General features: G+C 29.6%; 1 protein-coding gene and 1 pseudogene across 2 annotated transcripts; both read right to left on the bottom strand.

The window, feature by feature from the left end:
* Positions 1-480: 480 nt before the first annotated feature.
* Positions 481-12,007, bottom strand: LOC105840319 (annotated as a pseudogene).
* LOC118645640 (fatty acid synthase-like) lies at positions 11,923-15,104 on the bottom strand. 2 transcript variants are annotated; one of them, XM_036287096.1, is made up of 4 exons: positions 14,058-15,104; positions 13,789-13,978; positions 12,221-12,514; positions 11,923-12,127 (listed from the first exon to the last, which is right to left on the bottom strand). In XM_036287096.1, exons 2-4 carry the CDS (start codon positions 13,936-13,938, stop codon positions 12,005-12,007), a joined length of 567 nt encoding a protein of 188 aa, XP_036142989.1. In that variant the 5' UTR covers positions 13,939-13,978; positions 14,058-15,104; the 3' UTR covers positions 11,923-12,004. The 2 variants fall into 2 exon arrangements, with proteins under 2 accessions (XP_036142989.1, XP_036142990.1); XM_036287097.1 differs by lacking the exon at positions 14,058-15,104 and adding an exon at positions 12,602-12,780 and having other exon boundaries at positions 13,789-13,872.
* Between the last annotated feature and the right edge of the window lie 973 nt (positions 15,105-16,077).

Below are 16,077 nucleotides of genomic sequence, written 5' to 3'. Positions count from 1 at the left end.
ATGTCTACTAGTTATCCAGAGTAAATATGGACATCATATAGATATGTAGATATTCATTAGATATCTAGTAGATATTTTGTTCTGTGTGGGACGGTACCGCGCCGTTTGTGAGGTCCGGCATAAGTCCCACTTTTCCACCTGGAAATCATCCACCAAAATATAAAATCAATTCTATTATTAATTTAACTGACCATGCGATTTTATTAGCAGACTAACATTTTCATACTGACAATATCAACAAAGTTAAAACAATAATAACAATTATTCTATGCATTTTATTAAAAAACATATATACAGGCGTGTCAGGTCGTTCAAAAATCTACATAGCATCACACAAGATAAAACTCTTGATTCTGTTGAATTTATTGTCATTCCATATATCAAAGGTCTTAGTGACAATATAAAACGTGTATTGAAGAATTTCTCTATCTTGTACACAATTCCTAAAAAATTAAGTTTTATTATTATAAAAGGTAAAGATAAGTTCGACCATTTAAAAAATACTAAAATTATATATAAAATTAATTGCGCTTCTTGTAACTCATCATATATCGGACAGACTAAACGACACCTTTGTACATGAGTTAAAGAACATCAGCGCGATTTGTTAAAAAATCCGAATAATTATTCTGCGGTAAGCGAACATCGCACATCGAATAAACATGATTTCAATTGGTCGTAACCTACAATACTGCACAAAGAACCGTCAACTAAAAAACGTGAGATAGCAGAGATGTTTTTTATTAAGAATGATATGACCATACTATCAATTTGCAAAAAGACACGGAGAATTTGACAGCCATATATGATAAAATAATCAAAATTACTTAATATACATATGTTTTTGTATTTCCTAGCATATATATTTATATTATCGTTAACCTTTGTATAAGTCAGCGATCTTCTGTTAGTTTTTGTAACATATGGATTACTTGTATTCGCTCGACAGTGTTGTATTGTACCTCGATCATAACAAACACGCCACACGACTTACATATATAATTTATAAGTTAATATGTTTATAATTTAATTCTGTTTTAAGACGCAAGTTAAAAAAATTTTTGTAAGTTTGATATCAATTTCTGTGAAGTAATCTATGCTCATTTGATCAGCTTAAGTCTTCATTATTTTGGTTTTAGATGATGTTTTGGTTTTAGATGATGTACTTGGGCACACACAAAATTTACGTGCGTTTATTATATGAATTATTGTAATTTACACACTTGAAAAGGACTCAAATCAAGGATTGAAACGTAATGATATCTAACTAATTAATAAATCTGGCCAGTAAGGTCGAATAATTATTGTACTTGTTTTAATTAATAAAAGATCCAAGAAACTAATTTTACATTTCTTTTTTAATTCAATGATGAACTGTAGCCTCTCATGGAAGCTACTGAATGTGTTCAGAATGTCGCTGATCTCGTTCGATGGGGCGCATAAAACAATATCATCGACATATCTATAATAAAACGGTATCTTTTTATATACGGTAAATTAATCATTTTTAGAGCTTCTTCCTCAATATCCTGCAACACCAAGTCAGCAATAATGGGGGACAACGGTGACCCCATAGGAGTACCGAAAGTCTGCTTATAAATTTTGTCGTTGAATGTAAAATATGTGAACGACAAGACGAATTTTATTGCTGAAATAAATTTGTCACGAGGGATAGAAGTATTTTTTTCAATATATGCCCATCCATTATGCTGAATATGACAAGATCTTAAGGAACGTTGGTGAACAAAGAGACTGCGTCTAAAGAAAAAAGTAAAGAGTAAATGCGACGATGGAATAGTGGTACCTGTGAGTGCCTCATACAATCCAAAACTATTATCAGCTACTTTGTTATTTATAGGTAAACTATCTTTGATGATGTGTAAAAAATTGGCCAGCAGTTAATGGAGGGAACAATAACTCTTAAAGGAGTGTCGATCTTATGTATTTTGGGTAAACCCTACGCTTTCGGTAAAATAGAGTCACTTGAATGTAATCGGGAGTAAGTTTCTTTGGAGATAAAATTATTATTGAGTCATTCTTTTAGCATTTGGTTAAGGTTTTTTTCCAACAAAGCAATAGGATTTTTACTTATTTGCATGTAAGTATTTTGATCATTTAATATTACTTCCATCTTTTGTATGTAATCATTTTTATCAAGGGCCACAGTGACATTTCCTTTGTCAACCCTTGTGAATATAACCCAGGATGTTTCTTTACGAAATCAGAAGTAATATTGTATAAATTGATAATGCAACTATCATTTAGGTCTAACATCAGAGTTTTTGTTAAAAATTTTTGGAACTGTGGGATAGGTACACTTTTAATCTTATAAATAGTTTCAGATCCATATATTTATTGTAATTTTCAAGATCTTTAATAAACTCATGCGTGGATCTTTTTTTGTTCAACCAAGCAGGAAGACAAAATTTATCTCCAAGATGTAAAAGATTAGAGACATCTGATGGGATAAATACATTTAACAAATTGATAAACCATTTGTCATTCGTATAGTTTAACGGATTTTCAACCTTGTTTGTAAAATGTTGAGGATCAAGATGGATTTAAATTGATTTGTCATTATTGTACTTAATGTCTTTTTTCAATACACTATAAATATAGCTGAAATTATGAGTGTTATTATTCTCAACAAATTGACTGGAATAATAAATGGCCCTGATTTTCTTTGTCTTATTAAGTTTGTTTGTTCTTTGTAACCATATTAATTTGTTACTATGTATATTATTGATTCTGATCTTAAAATTTAAGAAGGATATACATATTATAGTGTTTATCAATTTCAACCCATATGTGGAAAGGAAGGACATTATAAAGAAAAAAGGACAGAGATAGTATTTTCTTGTTTAGATGATCTTTATATTTATGCAAATCAAAAATTTCAGTGTTTTAAAGAATTTACAATCCTTTTTCCAAACTGATATTCAATAAATTCAAAATTATAAATATGAAATTTAAACGGTAAATTATTTGAACGCATTGTTAGACCAGCGTGTATTAAACAATAAATAAGTGTGTAACGCTCGTACAATTTATAAAAACTATATATCAATAGGAGTCAAGGAAACGAGCAAATTAAGATGTAGCGAAAGAATAAGTAATTTTTTTCGAAATAAATTGACGTAAATTAGATTTGAAATCGCAAAACATTTCGACTTTACAAAGTCATCCTCAGTCGCTTATAAAACAATTTGAATATAGTAAAAAACAATTATTGAACAAGAGTATATATAGAACGCTGAATGATATGATGTAGAGAGTCAAGAATATTAAAAAATAGATTAAGCAAGACTAAAAAGTAAATAATAAAGCAAAGTAAAAGTACTTAGGATTAACAATCGAGATTGAAGTCTGAAACGGAAAAAGTGACGTTCGTCAAAATTTAAAATAAAATAACAATAAAGGATAGAGAAGTAGTCCAAGAGTGGTCCGTTGTATCAAATGGTCAGATGAAAGAACGGAATTAATTTTCTCTTTCGGATGTAAAAGTGAAAGAAAATAGTCAAAAACCATTATTTTTGAAAAATTGTGAAAGCAAAATATCCATGTATCTGAATAAAAATTTTAAACGTTAAATAAATGTTTATATAATAATAATAAAAAGATGTCTTTTTTTAATGTTTAATAAACATTCTTTTTCATGAAAAAGAGGAGACTTATTCCATTATTTAAATGTTTTTTAAAATGTTTTTAAAAACGTTTCTCAAACATCAAAAAAAATATTTTTCAAACATATATCATTGTGCTCATTGGGTAACTGCACTACGTATTTACTTTTTTATTAATTTTAAGGAAAAGATAAAAGGTACAGAGGAATAACATTATATTGTAGTATATACATATGATATTAATTATACGTTACAAATAATTATTATTTTATTAATCTTTAAAAGTCCATTTATACCTTCTTTTAATTTAAGTCTTTCTGGGAAAATAATAAGCGCGCGCGCGCGCGTGTGTGTGTGTCTGTGCGTGTGTGTGTATGTTTTAATTAAAACTCTGGACTTCTTAAAAATATTTATGTTGCATATATTATAAATTTTTAAAAACAATTATAACGAACTATTTTAAAAAATATTTGAAGTATTTAAAAAGATTATATTATTAAGCTTGAAAATGGGTTTTAAATTATTAAAAAGATATTCGTAGTATAGTGTAATTAACTATACTAATCTGACGGATTTTTAAAAATACTTTTACACATCTTCAAATAGTTATTTATTTATTTTTAAAAGAAATTAATATAAATACATTATATTTTATAGTAACTATAAACAATTATAGCCACTATAAAAATGTAATGTATTTATATTTACTTCTTTTTAAAAAAATAGACGAATAACTATTTGAAAATATGTTAAAGTATTTTTAAAAACCTGTTAGATGATGCACTACACCACGAGTATCTTTTTAATAATTTAAAACTCAATTTGAAGTTCGATAATATAACTTTACTTTTTAAATACTTTTAAATATTTTTATATATTGATTTCCAACCTTTTTATATTTATTTCTAAGAAGAAATATATAAAAAAGATAAATAACATATAAAATATATATATTTTTTAAAAAGTAAAGAATTTTAATTATCAAAATTTCATAAATTATAACATAAAATTAGAAACAGTGATTTCCAGTTAATCGCAGATGACACTTCTTCATCTTTCAATGTCATAAATAATTACCTCAAATGACAAAGGGTGAATCCCCGTTAATTGCAGCCGACACTTTTTTGTTTCTCAATATTGTCACATGAGTACCATTGACATAATGTACTTGAACTACATTTTGAGTTACCTTAAATATTACATCTTTTATTAATCTCAAAACTTTTCAAAAATTTGACTTATTTTAATAAAATATAAATTAATGCAACTTTTTAAAAATACCTTATGCAAACCATAATCTTCATCCGTTATTGGTATATGCAATGACAATGTAGGTTTTAGCAAGATTATAGGAGATTTAATTGATGGTAACGTAGAAGAATCGTAATGCCGAATAGCGGATAAATGTTTGTAAACTGTGGTACACAGCGTCTTTAAATTTGCTGGCGATAGTGACGTATTCATAACTAAAAACGAACTTGCAAAAATATCGTATCGCTCCTCCCAGGTATTACAATTCTCCAGTTCCATTATAATCTATGAAATTATATATTTTTTAAATATAAAAATTTATATTAAAACAAATACCAATAAATTACAGAATTGTAAAGTAGAAGATAATATTGATAATAATTATCACAAAGAATACAAAAATATAACATAAATGTGTAATAAAGGTTAACTTATAAAATTGAGAAAATGTTTGCATCTTTTTACTAGTTTTTGGTGAATAAAGTTCCATAATATTATTTAAAACAAAAAAACTGAAGATCCGTATCATTGGAATTTGATGTAAAATGTTTATACATCATTTTTATATATTCCGGGGCACCATCAATAAGAATCAAACGGCCTTTAAAATTCAAGGCTTCCAATTTTCTTGTTAACTCAATCGCAATAATAGACCCAAAGGAATATACTACCATTACAAAGTCTTTTCCGTCTTTCAGTTTTGACAATATATGCTATGCAAATATTAAAGTAAATATTAAAATATTTTTTCAACTTTATGCCTCATAAAATAAAATAATAAAAATTCTACGAAAGTAGAATATGAAATTACTTGTACGATTGCTTACATTGATAATACGATCAGTTGTGTCCAATATGATGTCTGTAGCATCGATATTATTTGTGTTATAATGCAAAGACGTTGCGGAAAATTTAATATCTGCAGCTAAATGACGAAATACCGTTCCACAACCGTCGATTCCCGGAATAAGAAACACTTCAGTCGTAGTATTCTGATTTTTAGTCGAGAGATTGCAACAAATCTCTGAAACAAAATCTTCATCATTTACAATACCAACTGGCAATTTTGTCACATAGGCCTCTTTATTTGCATTAAGATTATTCTCATGCTGCTTATCATAATTATTGACGTTTGTATTGGACATCTTATCAAATTTGGCAAATGTGAGATTTGATATCTCTTGTCGAGTAAGAAGAATGTCAAATTCTTGTTCCAAAGTTTGTTTGATTTCAACAGCCATCATGGAGTCCATTCCAAGTTCAGCCAGAAATGTATTTTGACAACGTTCATGTCCTTTATATCTGTAATATAAATAAAAATTTATTTTGACTTGAATTTTAATGTCCTACCAGTAATTAGTTACGTAAAATAAAATTTAATAAAAGATATAGTAAATATATAGAAGCAAAACGTAAACATGAACTTACCTAAAATATTGGCGATAACTTCCGTCAGAGTTCCATGTCCGATAGATCCCTTTTTCTTTTCTGCCACTACCATACTGCTAACAACTGGCTTTGAAGTAAAAACTTATCAAGTTCATGGAGGCAACATTATATCTTTTGTTGTAAGGTACCACCAATAATCAATTCCTTTTCATCCTCCTGCATGTCAGCAACAAGACCCACGTCACCTACTGTTCCCCATTGAATTGCCAATCCGGGTAATCCTTCCTCCGCTCTCTTTTCACACACTCTTTCCATAACAGAGTTAGCCATACCATAATTCGTCTGTCCAGCATTGCTTCTACCACAGGAAACGGAAGAGAATACTACGAAATGTCTCAGTTTAGAACAAAACTTTCTGGAAAGTTTATCCAAAGTTTGTGTCGCACGAGCTTTTGACTGAAAGGATTCTGCGAATGTCTCCACGGTTTGATTCTGTAAAACGTTGTCCTTCAACACCACACCGAGGTTGAATATCGCGTCTACTGGTGCTTCGTTTTCCGCAATTTGCAAGAGATATTCACAACCTTCGGGATCAGCGACATCGATATTTTTGATAATTAACACATTTACACCATACGATTTCCATAGTCGAATCTTTATGCGTTGGTAACCGTTTTTTATTCTAGTTCGTGAAACCAATACTATGTTTCGGGCACCACGAAATATTAGCCAGTCTGTTAACTCTAAACCAAATCCACCTAAACCACCCAATATAATATAACTTTTGTTCCTGAGACAATAATAACGACGATATGCAATAATGGAATCATCTAAAGGTTTATTTCTTTCCCGAATATTTATAACAATCTGTAAACATATACATATATTAAAAATAAATATAAATTATGTATAAAATACTTCTGTGCAACACTAAAAAAAAATAAATTTTTTCGTTATTAATAATCACATACCTTTCCCATGTGTTTTCCACTCGCCATGTATCTAAAAGCTTTTTCAATATCTGTTTTTGGAAAAACTTTTACTTGGATAGGTGTGATGATTCCGTTCTTAAGATCATCGGTTATCATTTTGCGTAATATGGATTTATACTTGTGATCAGCAATAAATATATTATCTAATAAAATTCCATAGAAGCTTATACCCTTCTGAAACGCAGAAATACAAAGAGAATTGTTAGAAACAAGATCAAACTTTCCGATCTCCAAAAAACGACCGTTTTGAGCCAAACAACGAACGGAGGCAATTAGCTTTTCTTCCGCTAATGAATTTAATACAATGTCGACGCCATGACCGTTTGTTTGCCTCATTATCATTTGTTCAAAGCTGGTATCTCGAGAATTTCCAATATGTTTATCCAAAATTGTAGGAAACATTTTTTTAATAAAATTTCGTTTCTCGCTCGTGCCTACAGTAGTGAACACTTCGCATCCTTCTTTGAGAGCGAGATGAATAGCTGCCTGTCCAATGCCGCCAGTACCAGAGTGTATACGTACTTTATCGCCTTTTCTCATTTTTCCATAAATGTATAAGGCGAAGTAAACTGTACTATAAACGCATGGAACCGTCGCAGCCTCTTCAAATGTCCACGCGTCCGGTACTTTCCAACATAAGTCTTTATTTTTTACAACAACGTTTGCTATACAACTAAAAAAATTATTTCAAGTTGGTTTTAATATTTTTATATTAAAAAATATAATTAGTTTTTAAAATATTATTTACTCAGTATCATTAACTCCCATTACTCGTTGCCCGGCACCGTCGAATCCAACATATTCCAATCCAAGAGGAATATATTCAAATAACCGTCCTCGAGAAAGCGCCATATTATGTATTAATTTACCAGTAGCAAGCATTACATCTTTAAAATTAAGGGATGAATATACAACATGCACTAAGTCTTCACAACGATATCGAATGGTTAGATTATTCTCTATCCAACAAAATGTACTCAAATCACCACAAATCTACAAAAGTCAATTATAATACAATATACATTATAATATACATATAAAACAATAATTTTAATTTAAAAAATTGTAAATAAAAATGGCAAAAATTAAAATACGTGAACGTACATAATTTTAGTATGCACATCAATAAATCATCGATATACTTTTAAAATATTTTTGTACATACCGTTTGGCTAACATGAGCGGTAGAAACAGGTTCGGCTTTCTGTTGTGGTAATCGTAAATGTCTGTACGATCCCCAGATTCTATCAGACCGTAATACATTAATAGTCATGTCTTTTTCCAATTGTTGTAAATAGAAGGGATCTTGAAGAGAAAATTTAGGAGCCTCCTTGTCTTGAATAAGCACACCCCTAACCAGGTCTCCACCTGATTCTTTTCTCAAGCAGTTAACAAAACCTAACAGACCACACTCGGAGTCTCCCTCTCCAACAATTATGATCCTACTATCCTCCTCGAGTTTGCTTTCGCCACTTACAAGCGGCTTTAAATCATTTAACCAATTAAAATTATTATTACTTATAAGAACAACAATTTGTTTCTTTACGTTAACTTTCTTCTTCATAAGAACAATCATTTCTTTATCTGTGCGCTTTTCAAGAATAAAGTTTAATTTGTATTGTTGCTGATACTTGCTATAGTCATATATGTCGCACTTTTCACGCGTCAACAGATAGCCACCTTCTTTTAGAAATGCCAAAAGCCGCTCTAAAGAAGCTTGCTGTTTAGACAGAAGATTGAATCCGGCAACTATTAAGACTTTATCATTTACAGTTGGTTTGTTTATGTCAGAGATTAAAATATTTTGTAATAAGTCTTTTGAACTGAAACGATTCGACGATGTTAATAGGGTGACATTTGTTTGTATCAATGGTATATCCTCAAAAGCTTCAATCAACAATGAAGATGAAAGGTATTCTAATGTAACATCGTCCACGTCTTCTACCAGCTCAATGGCTTTCACTTTAGTGATTTGATGATCTTCCAACACGAGTTGTGCTGATATCCGAATCGCCTCATTCAAAGAAATTTCAGCGCGATCTTGATGAGATATAAATATGTGCTGCTCGATAACAGTCTGTTGGGTTAACTTCCGACGAGAAATCTGAGTAGCTTTAAGCCCTTGTATCTCTATCCCGCCAGATATAATGGTGTCTATATCTCTGTATATTTGTGCGGGTAATATGGTGTCCAAAATATGTATATGTACACTTATATAATATCACCCAGATTTTTTGCAACATATATTGTATGGTATAAGTCATAGTTTTATTGTAAAACAAAACAATACTTACTAAACAACACCTACGTTTATGCATGTCTAACGTACCTTTTACATAATCTGCATGTTTTCGTAGCATTGAAATATGAAGTTCAGGATTAATCACCAGTTTTTGAATACTCGTAGGAACATACAAATCTCTAGTATTGTATCCGATCAGACGCATTTGTAGCATAGTATCCATAAATGTTATCCAATTTTTCCAAACGATATGTCCTTTATTGCCTGAAACGGATGCACTCTTTATACCACGAAACCAGCCGCTATACTGATAACCGCGGAGTTTCAACTCCTTGTAGATATCTCGGGTCGTCATTTGTTCTTCATCATAATTCTCTAATAATAAATCGGTCGAAGTCATTTCTCGTTCTGGATTCGATATGTCGTACGCTGTGCCTGTTACCACAACGCTATCACCTTCGGTTATTTCAAACTTCCCATCTATAATGATTTTACATTTTTTTTTATATTACATGCATTATTTACGATTATCCTTCAAATTACTTTATTCATAAATACCTTTTTGTATCGCAATCCTTAATGTTACATTATTATCTTTTGTCAAACGGGTAGCACAAATAAATTTTACATCTCGAAATATTATCGGTACTGTTGAAAACATTAATCCCTTCATCATGCCAATAGTTTGCCAAACAAGTACAAGATAACCTGTTGCAGGCAGCAAAATTCTCCCATCTATTACATGTCCGGTCAAATAATCGTACTCCACATCTTTTATATCAATTTCGATGTACCTTTCTCTTTCTACATACTTATCTATTTTACAATCCGGTATAAACCAATCTTCGGAATGATTCCATCTGAAATCAAATTATAAGCCTTGTTTACATATTATAAATTTTTATGTACATTTCTGTAATATATTATGCACCTGATTGATGGAGAGATCATAGGAGTTCCTCGGCTAACTGGAAATTCCACTGATGGGTACAGATTGGCGATTTGCGGTTGTAAACCATAATTGTAGAGCTTTCCAATTCCTTGTAAAAGCACTTCAATATTTTGTTCAGTGCGTCTATTTAGTACAACGTTTGCTACTTTTGTGTCCAAGGATTCTTTCAAAACGTTTTGCAAAACGCTGTCTGGTGCAATTTCGATAGTCACAGCATTACTTGGAATTAGTTGTGTGGTTTGTTCAAAAAGAACGGTGTTTAATATACTATTTGTATGATGGTCCGCCGATGATAAACTTGACGCTGAAATAGACCATTCCGTACGAGCTATTGAAGAACTAATCCACTTTGGACTCCGTTTCTTTGGCCGCGGTATTACGTTGTTCAAATTTAGGAGAAGTTGAGATCTCACGGATGCGAGATATGAACTATGATACGGTGCGTTGCAATAGATCTCTTTCACTTGAATATTATTAAGCTGATAATATAAAAATACAAAATTTATCATGTGTAGGGGTAAAGTAAGTTGTAGCTTCAGTTTGAGAAATTAATATTTTTAAAATTATTAACTTTTTTATAAATTTTTTATTTACTGGTTTAAGACAAAAGCCATTTTGTCCTACCTGTAATTTTTTCATAAATTTTTCTACAGATTCTGTAGGTCCACACACAACGTTGCTGTTCCCGCTATTGCGACATATTATTTTAATATCCGCTGGACACATATTTTTTAGACTTGTGTAATTAAGACTGACGAGTGCCAAAGAGCTACGAATTATTTTTTCCCCAACACATGCCAAACCTATAAAGTATGCTGACAAAATAGTTTGTTCAATAGTGAGACATTTATCTGCGTAGGCGCAACCGAGTTCACCAGCGGAATGACTAATCATGTAATCCGGAATAATTCCTAGAGACGTCAAGAGGTCTACTAAGCCAATCTACAAATATGTACAAATTACATTAAAATCAAACACTATATGTATTAAAAAATATTAATTAATCATAAAATCGTAAAATATAATTTAAGATATATCTTTATAAATGACATATATATCTCTGAAAATAAAATATAATTTAACACATTTTAAACACAGCACACATCTTTCAAAAAGCTTTGTGTGATATGGGTAATTAGATAATATGTAGTTCAAGTAAAATATAACATCACAGAAAGTTTATATTTTGGTTTTAACAATAAATAAAATATAATTAACATTTATTTATAATACCTGAATAGCGACGATACCAAGAAAGACATATAAAGCCTTTTCACACACTTTTTCGTCTGTCCTTGTCAAAATATCTGTGACACTTATACCATATGGTTTTAAAATAATATCGCACATTCTTATAGTATTAGCAAAAACTTGAAATTTTAATAAATTTTTTCCTAATTTTAATTTAAAAATTGTATGTATTATTTTATTAGTTAAACATATATGATTGACGTATAAAGTATTAAGTATATACCCATTCCTGGCCATTGTGTGCCTAGAGCAGAAAATATAAACCAAACAGGTCTTTTCATACTTTCACAGTTTTGAATTTCCTTTATTGGTTTTTTTGCTGATTATTAAGTATAATAAATCCTCTCCATGGGTGACCTTCTATATTGTCTGCATGGATGTCGTGTAATAAACGGATGTATTCTTTATCTATTGGATGATTAACGACCTAAAGTAAAATATTTTTTAAGACAAAAATTATAATGCAAAAAGTAAAATTTAAGTATATGGAATAACGTTAATATTCAAAGTGTTTACTAACGTCGTTTAGAAACAACTTCACAGATTCTTCAGTACGTCCAGATAATATCACAAGTCTGGGCAAGTCATCATTCGGTAAACCGTTGTTAATTTTCTGTTTTTGATTCCACTTTAACAATGTATGAACATTAGCTCCTCCGAAACCAAAAGAATTGATACCTATGTAACCGTTCTTAAGTGGAATCGGTTCTTGGACGACACAAACAGTTCCATTCATTAAGGCGTCTATATCATTCCGTGGTGTTGTATAGTTAATATTTGGAGGAACAAACCCGCTTTCGAATGCTATTATTACCTTTAAAATTAATAATAGTTGTAAATTAAAATTTCTTAATACAGTACTTTATAAGAGTTAAGTAGAGGAGAGAAGGAGGTTACAAACCACCATTTCGTTTTATTCAAATATCTCAATAAACATTTATGTGATACAATTTTTGTTGGTACAAGTTTGTTAAGTATAGATTTCTGCCAATCGTGTTATAAGTAGAAGTTTTTTAGATATACATAACGAATATAATTAACAATTTACTAAAAAGGGGGAAAAGGTGAGAGTTATGGAACCTGTAGAGAAATATAAAACATTAGCAACAAGTAAATATTCTCAAAGTTATTTTTATTAAAAAAAAATAAAAAATTAACGCTCTTTGGTGGATCTTGCACATTGGTATCACAAAAATATCAATATCTCCTGATAGTGTCATATAAAAGAATAAAAAATATGTGTAAAAAGATCTTTGGCTCTTACGACTTTGCTTATTATAGAAGTACGTTGGAAGTATTATAGCAATTTTAGCTTAGTACCATAAAAATATTACGTGCTAAGGGATTGTGAGAATCAAACTCGTGATGTATTATTTACTAATTTACTATTTGCTTATTAGAACGTTATTTTATTTTAAAAATCAGCCTTTTCAGGCCCACATGATGTACAAAATCCGACCGTCATTCTCTACGTGGTGCACATCGAGTCACTTATATTATATATAATATAAGATTTAATCATGTTATTTGAAAGCCACATTCAAGCCTATAATGAGCTACACTAAAATTAAAAAATAACCCAGTAATAATGGTACATATATTTCTCAAAATGAAGTTAAGGATAAACTTTCGGCTACTTGCAATATGAATACTAAAATGCAGTTTTCATGACAACAAAACAAACACTAGTTACCAGTGGCTATTGTTATAACATCTAAACAGTATGTAAAATAGTAAAATTTGGACGGTTATTCTTAGAACTTTACACAAATTATACGAGATATTATGAATTCTATAACTCCACATCTAGTTCATAACTTCTTTCTTTCCTTTATTTAATCGTACATTCTTAATGTTTTGTAATATATTAATTGTAAACAAAATTTAATTATATATAAGTTTCTCGTAATTTTTTAATAAATCTTATGTTCCAATGCAATGAAACAGCTAGTCAAACCAGTCTTATGTGAAATAATCTTTGTATTTTTGTATAAATGTATGTGCAACATGTGTGTAGTAAATAAATAATATATAAATGCATAAATAAGATATTACTTAAAAAATAGTACATAAACAAATTTGTTTTACCTTAGCAATCTGAGTGATGCCACTTGCTGCTTCAGCATGGCCAAGATTAGATTTAACAGAACCAATCATTAACGGAGTTTTTCTATTTTTACAAAAAACATTACAGATAGCCTTGACAAGGTCTTGCGACGAGGACAATATCTCCGCCATTTTTTAATATTTTTAGTTCAAATTTATTCTGAAACATGTTCTAAGAATGTATTTTAAAATAAAGAAAACTAGGATTAATTACATACATTACGTTTCGAAAAAAAAATCAAGAAAAAGACCTATTTTTTACGTCTCTGGGTGTATGTAGCCCCTTAAATCAGAAGAATCGAACAGCTTTTATTGCAGTTATAGTAAAACGTCCGTACAAACTCGAAGTCGCTCCGAGACTGTCTATTCTTCCTTGTTTAACCCCATTGCCGTAGCTCTTGACAGCTGACGGCCGCCGCCGATCGATATTCCCGATCCGACAACTGACTCGCGATCGCAGAGTATACCGGGCAGCGCGCGTAACAATATTATATCGTATGTTTTTTAGAGAGTTTATAAAGTTTGTAATTTATATAAAATCATAAAATTAAACGTGGATAAAAATTGGATGTTCATAAGATGTCCGAAAAAAGACATCCATTTAATGTACAACACGGACGTCCATTAAATGTCCATTTTGCGTCCACGGACGTTCGGACGCAACTTGGACTTAAACTTGATGTCTATAAGATATCCTGTGCTATCTGGGTATGTAAATAAGTTTAACATGTTAGACATTAAAATAAAATAACACTTATAAAGCTATTAATTTTATTCAATTAATTTATTTAACATTTATGCATTATGTTAATTGATGGATTATTTGATGTGAAACTAATATCAAAAAGTATCTTTTAAAATTATTTGTTGAACAAAGTAATGTCTATAAAATCCGATATGATAGTTGTTTTCGAAAAACAATCTTGGGTCTGTATTACAATAGATATCTGGAGCGCTAATAATAATCCTATACAGATGTAACCTGTCATTCTATCAATGCGAATTTAATTTAAAATACCCTGGTGGAAAAATTTTTCAGAATTTTTTAGATTTTTCTCAGAATTTTCTGATTTTTTATAAGAATTGGAACGTTTCTCAGAAAAACTTAGATGAAAAATGAAAAATTCTGATTAATTTAGAGAATTTTTGAATATTTATAAATATTTCTTAAAAAATTTTGAGAATTGATACATTTCATGTATCATGATGATACAATATAACATAATTATAATAAGAAATATATATATATAAATTTACGTTGTTTCTCAACAAGCATCATTATCCCCACTAGACCATAGTCACATCTGGCATTGCCTAACTTCTGCGGTCACCCATCCAACTCTAAACCACCGCCGATGTTGCTTGACTTCAAAGATCGTACGCAACCTAGCACCTCGCGATGACCCATGAACACTTGATGTTCATGAATACATATTTGTTATAGATCAGCCTAACAAATGTCAGAAACATGAAATGTATAGTTAAATAATATTTATAAATAAATATAAATCTACAGTTTTTTTACCAATTTTTACATATGCAAAATATCATGTGGAATAACTTGTAAAAATATGTTTTTGTTATGTTCTTTTGATAAAGCTAAATTATATATCAGACAGCGCACAATATTTATAAAATATTTACAAAATATTTATAATATTTATTTGAATATTTTATAAATATTTATCCAAATATTTTATGAATATTTTTGTGGTCTTAGATTTATCAGATCATAAAGATTTATCATAAATATTATAAAAATGTTTATAAAATATTTATAAATATATAATTACAAAATATTACTTGTACAAATCTTTATTTTTTATTTACCATAAATATTGTATAAAATATATAGTCTCTATATTTTAATAAAATGTTGAATACAGATTTTTTTTCTTTATGTACTATATATAAAATATGTATAAAATATTTATATAACATTTTTTTAAATTATGAGAATTCTCATTTAATTATTTTTGAAAAAATCGGAAAAATTTTTTTAATTTCTCAGAAATTTTCATATATACAGAGATTGAAATAATCTGAAAATTCTCATTCGATCATTTCTTAAAAAATCTAAAAAATTCTTAGTATTATTCAGAAATTTTTTTCCACAGAATACTGCAGTATTTTAAGAATTCTCATTCAATAATTTCTGAAAAAATTTGAAAAATTCTTTATATTTCTCAGAAATTGTCATACATAAAAACATTGAAATATTTTAAGAATTCTAATTTAGTCATTTCTGAAAAAATTTGAAAAATTTGTTGT

The sequence above is a fragment of the Monomorium pharaonis genome, chromosome 5, assembly GCF_013373865.1.
Source record: "Monomorium pharaonis isolate MP-MQ-018 chromosome 5, ASM1337386v2, whole genome shotgun sequence".
Lineage (NCBI taxonomy): Eukaryota > Metazoa > Arthropoda > Insecta > Hymenoptera > Formicidae > Monomorium > Monomorium pharaonis.
This window is presented reverse-complemented; position numbering and strand designations above follow the sequence as displayed.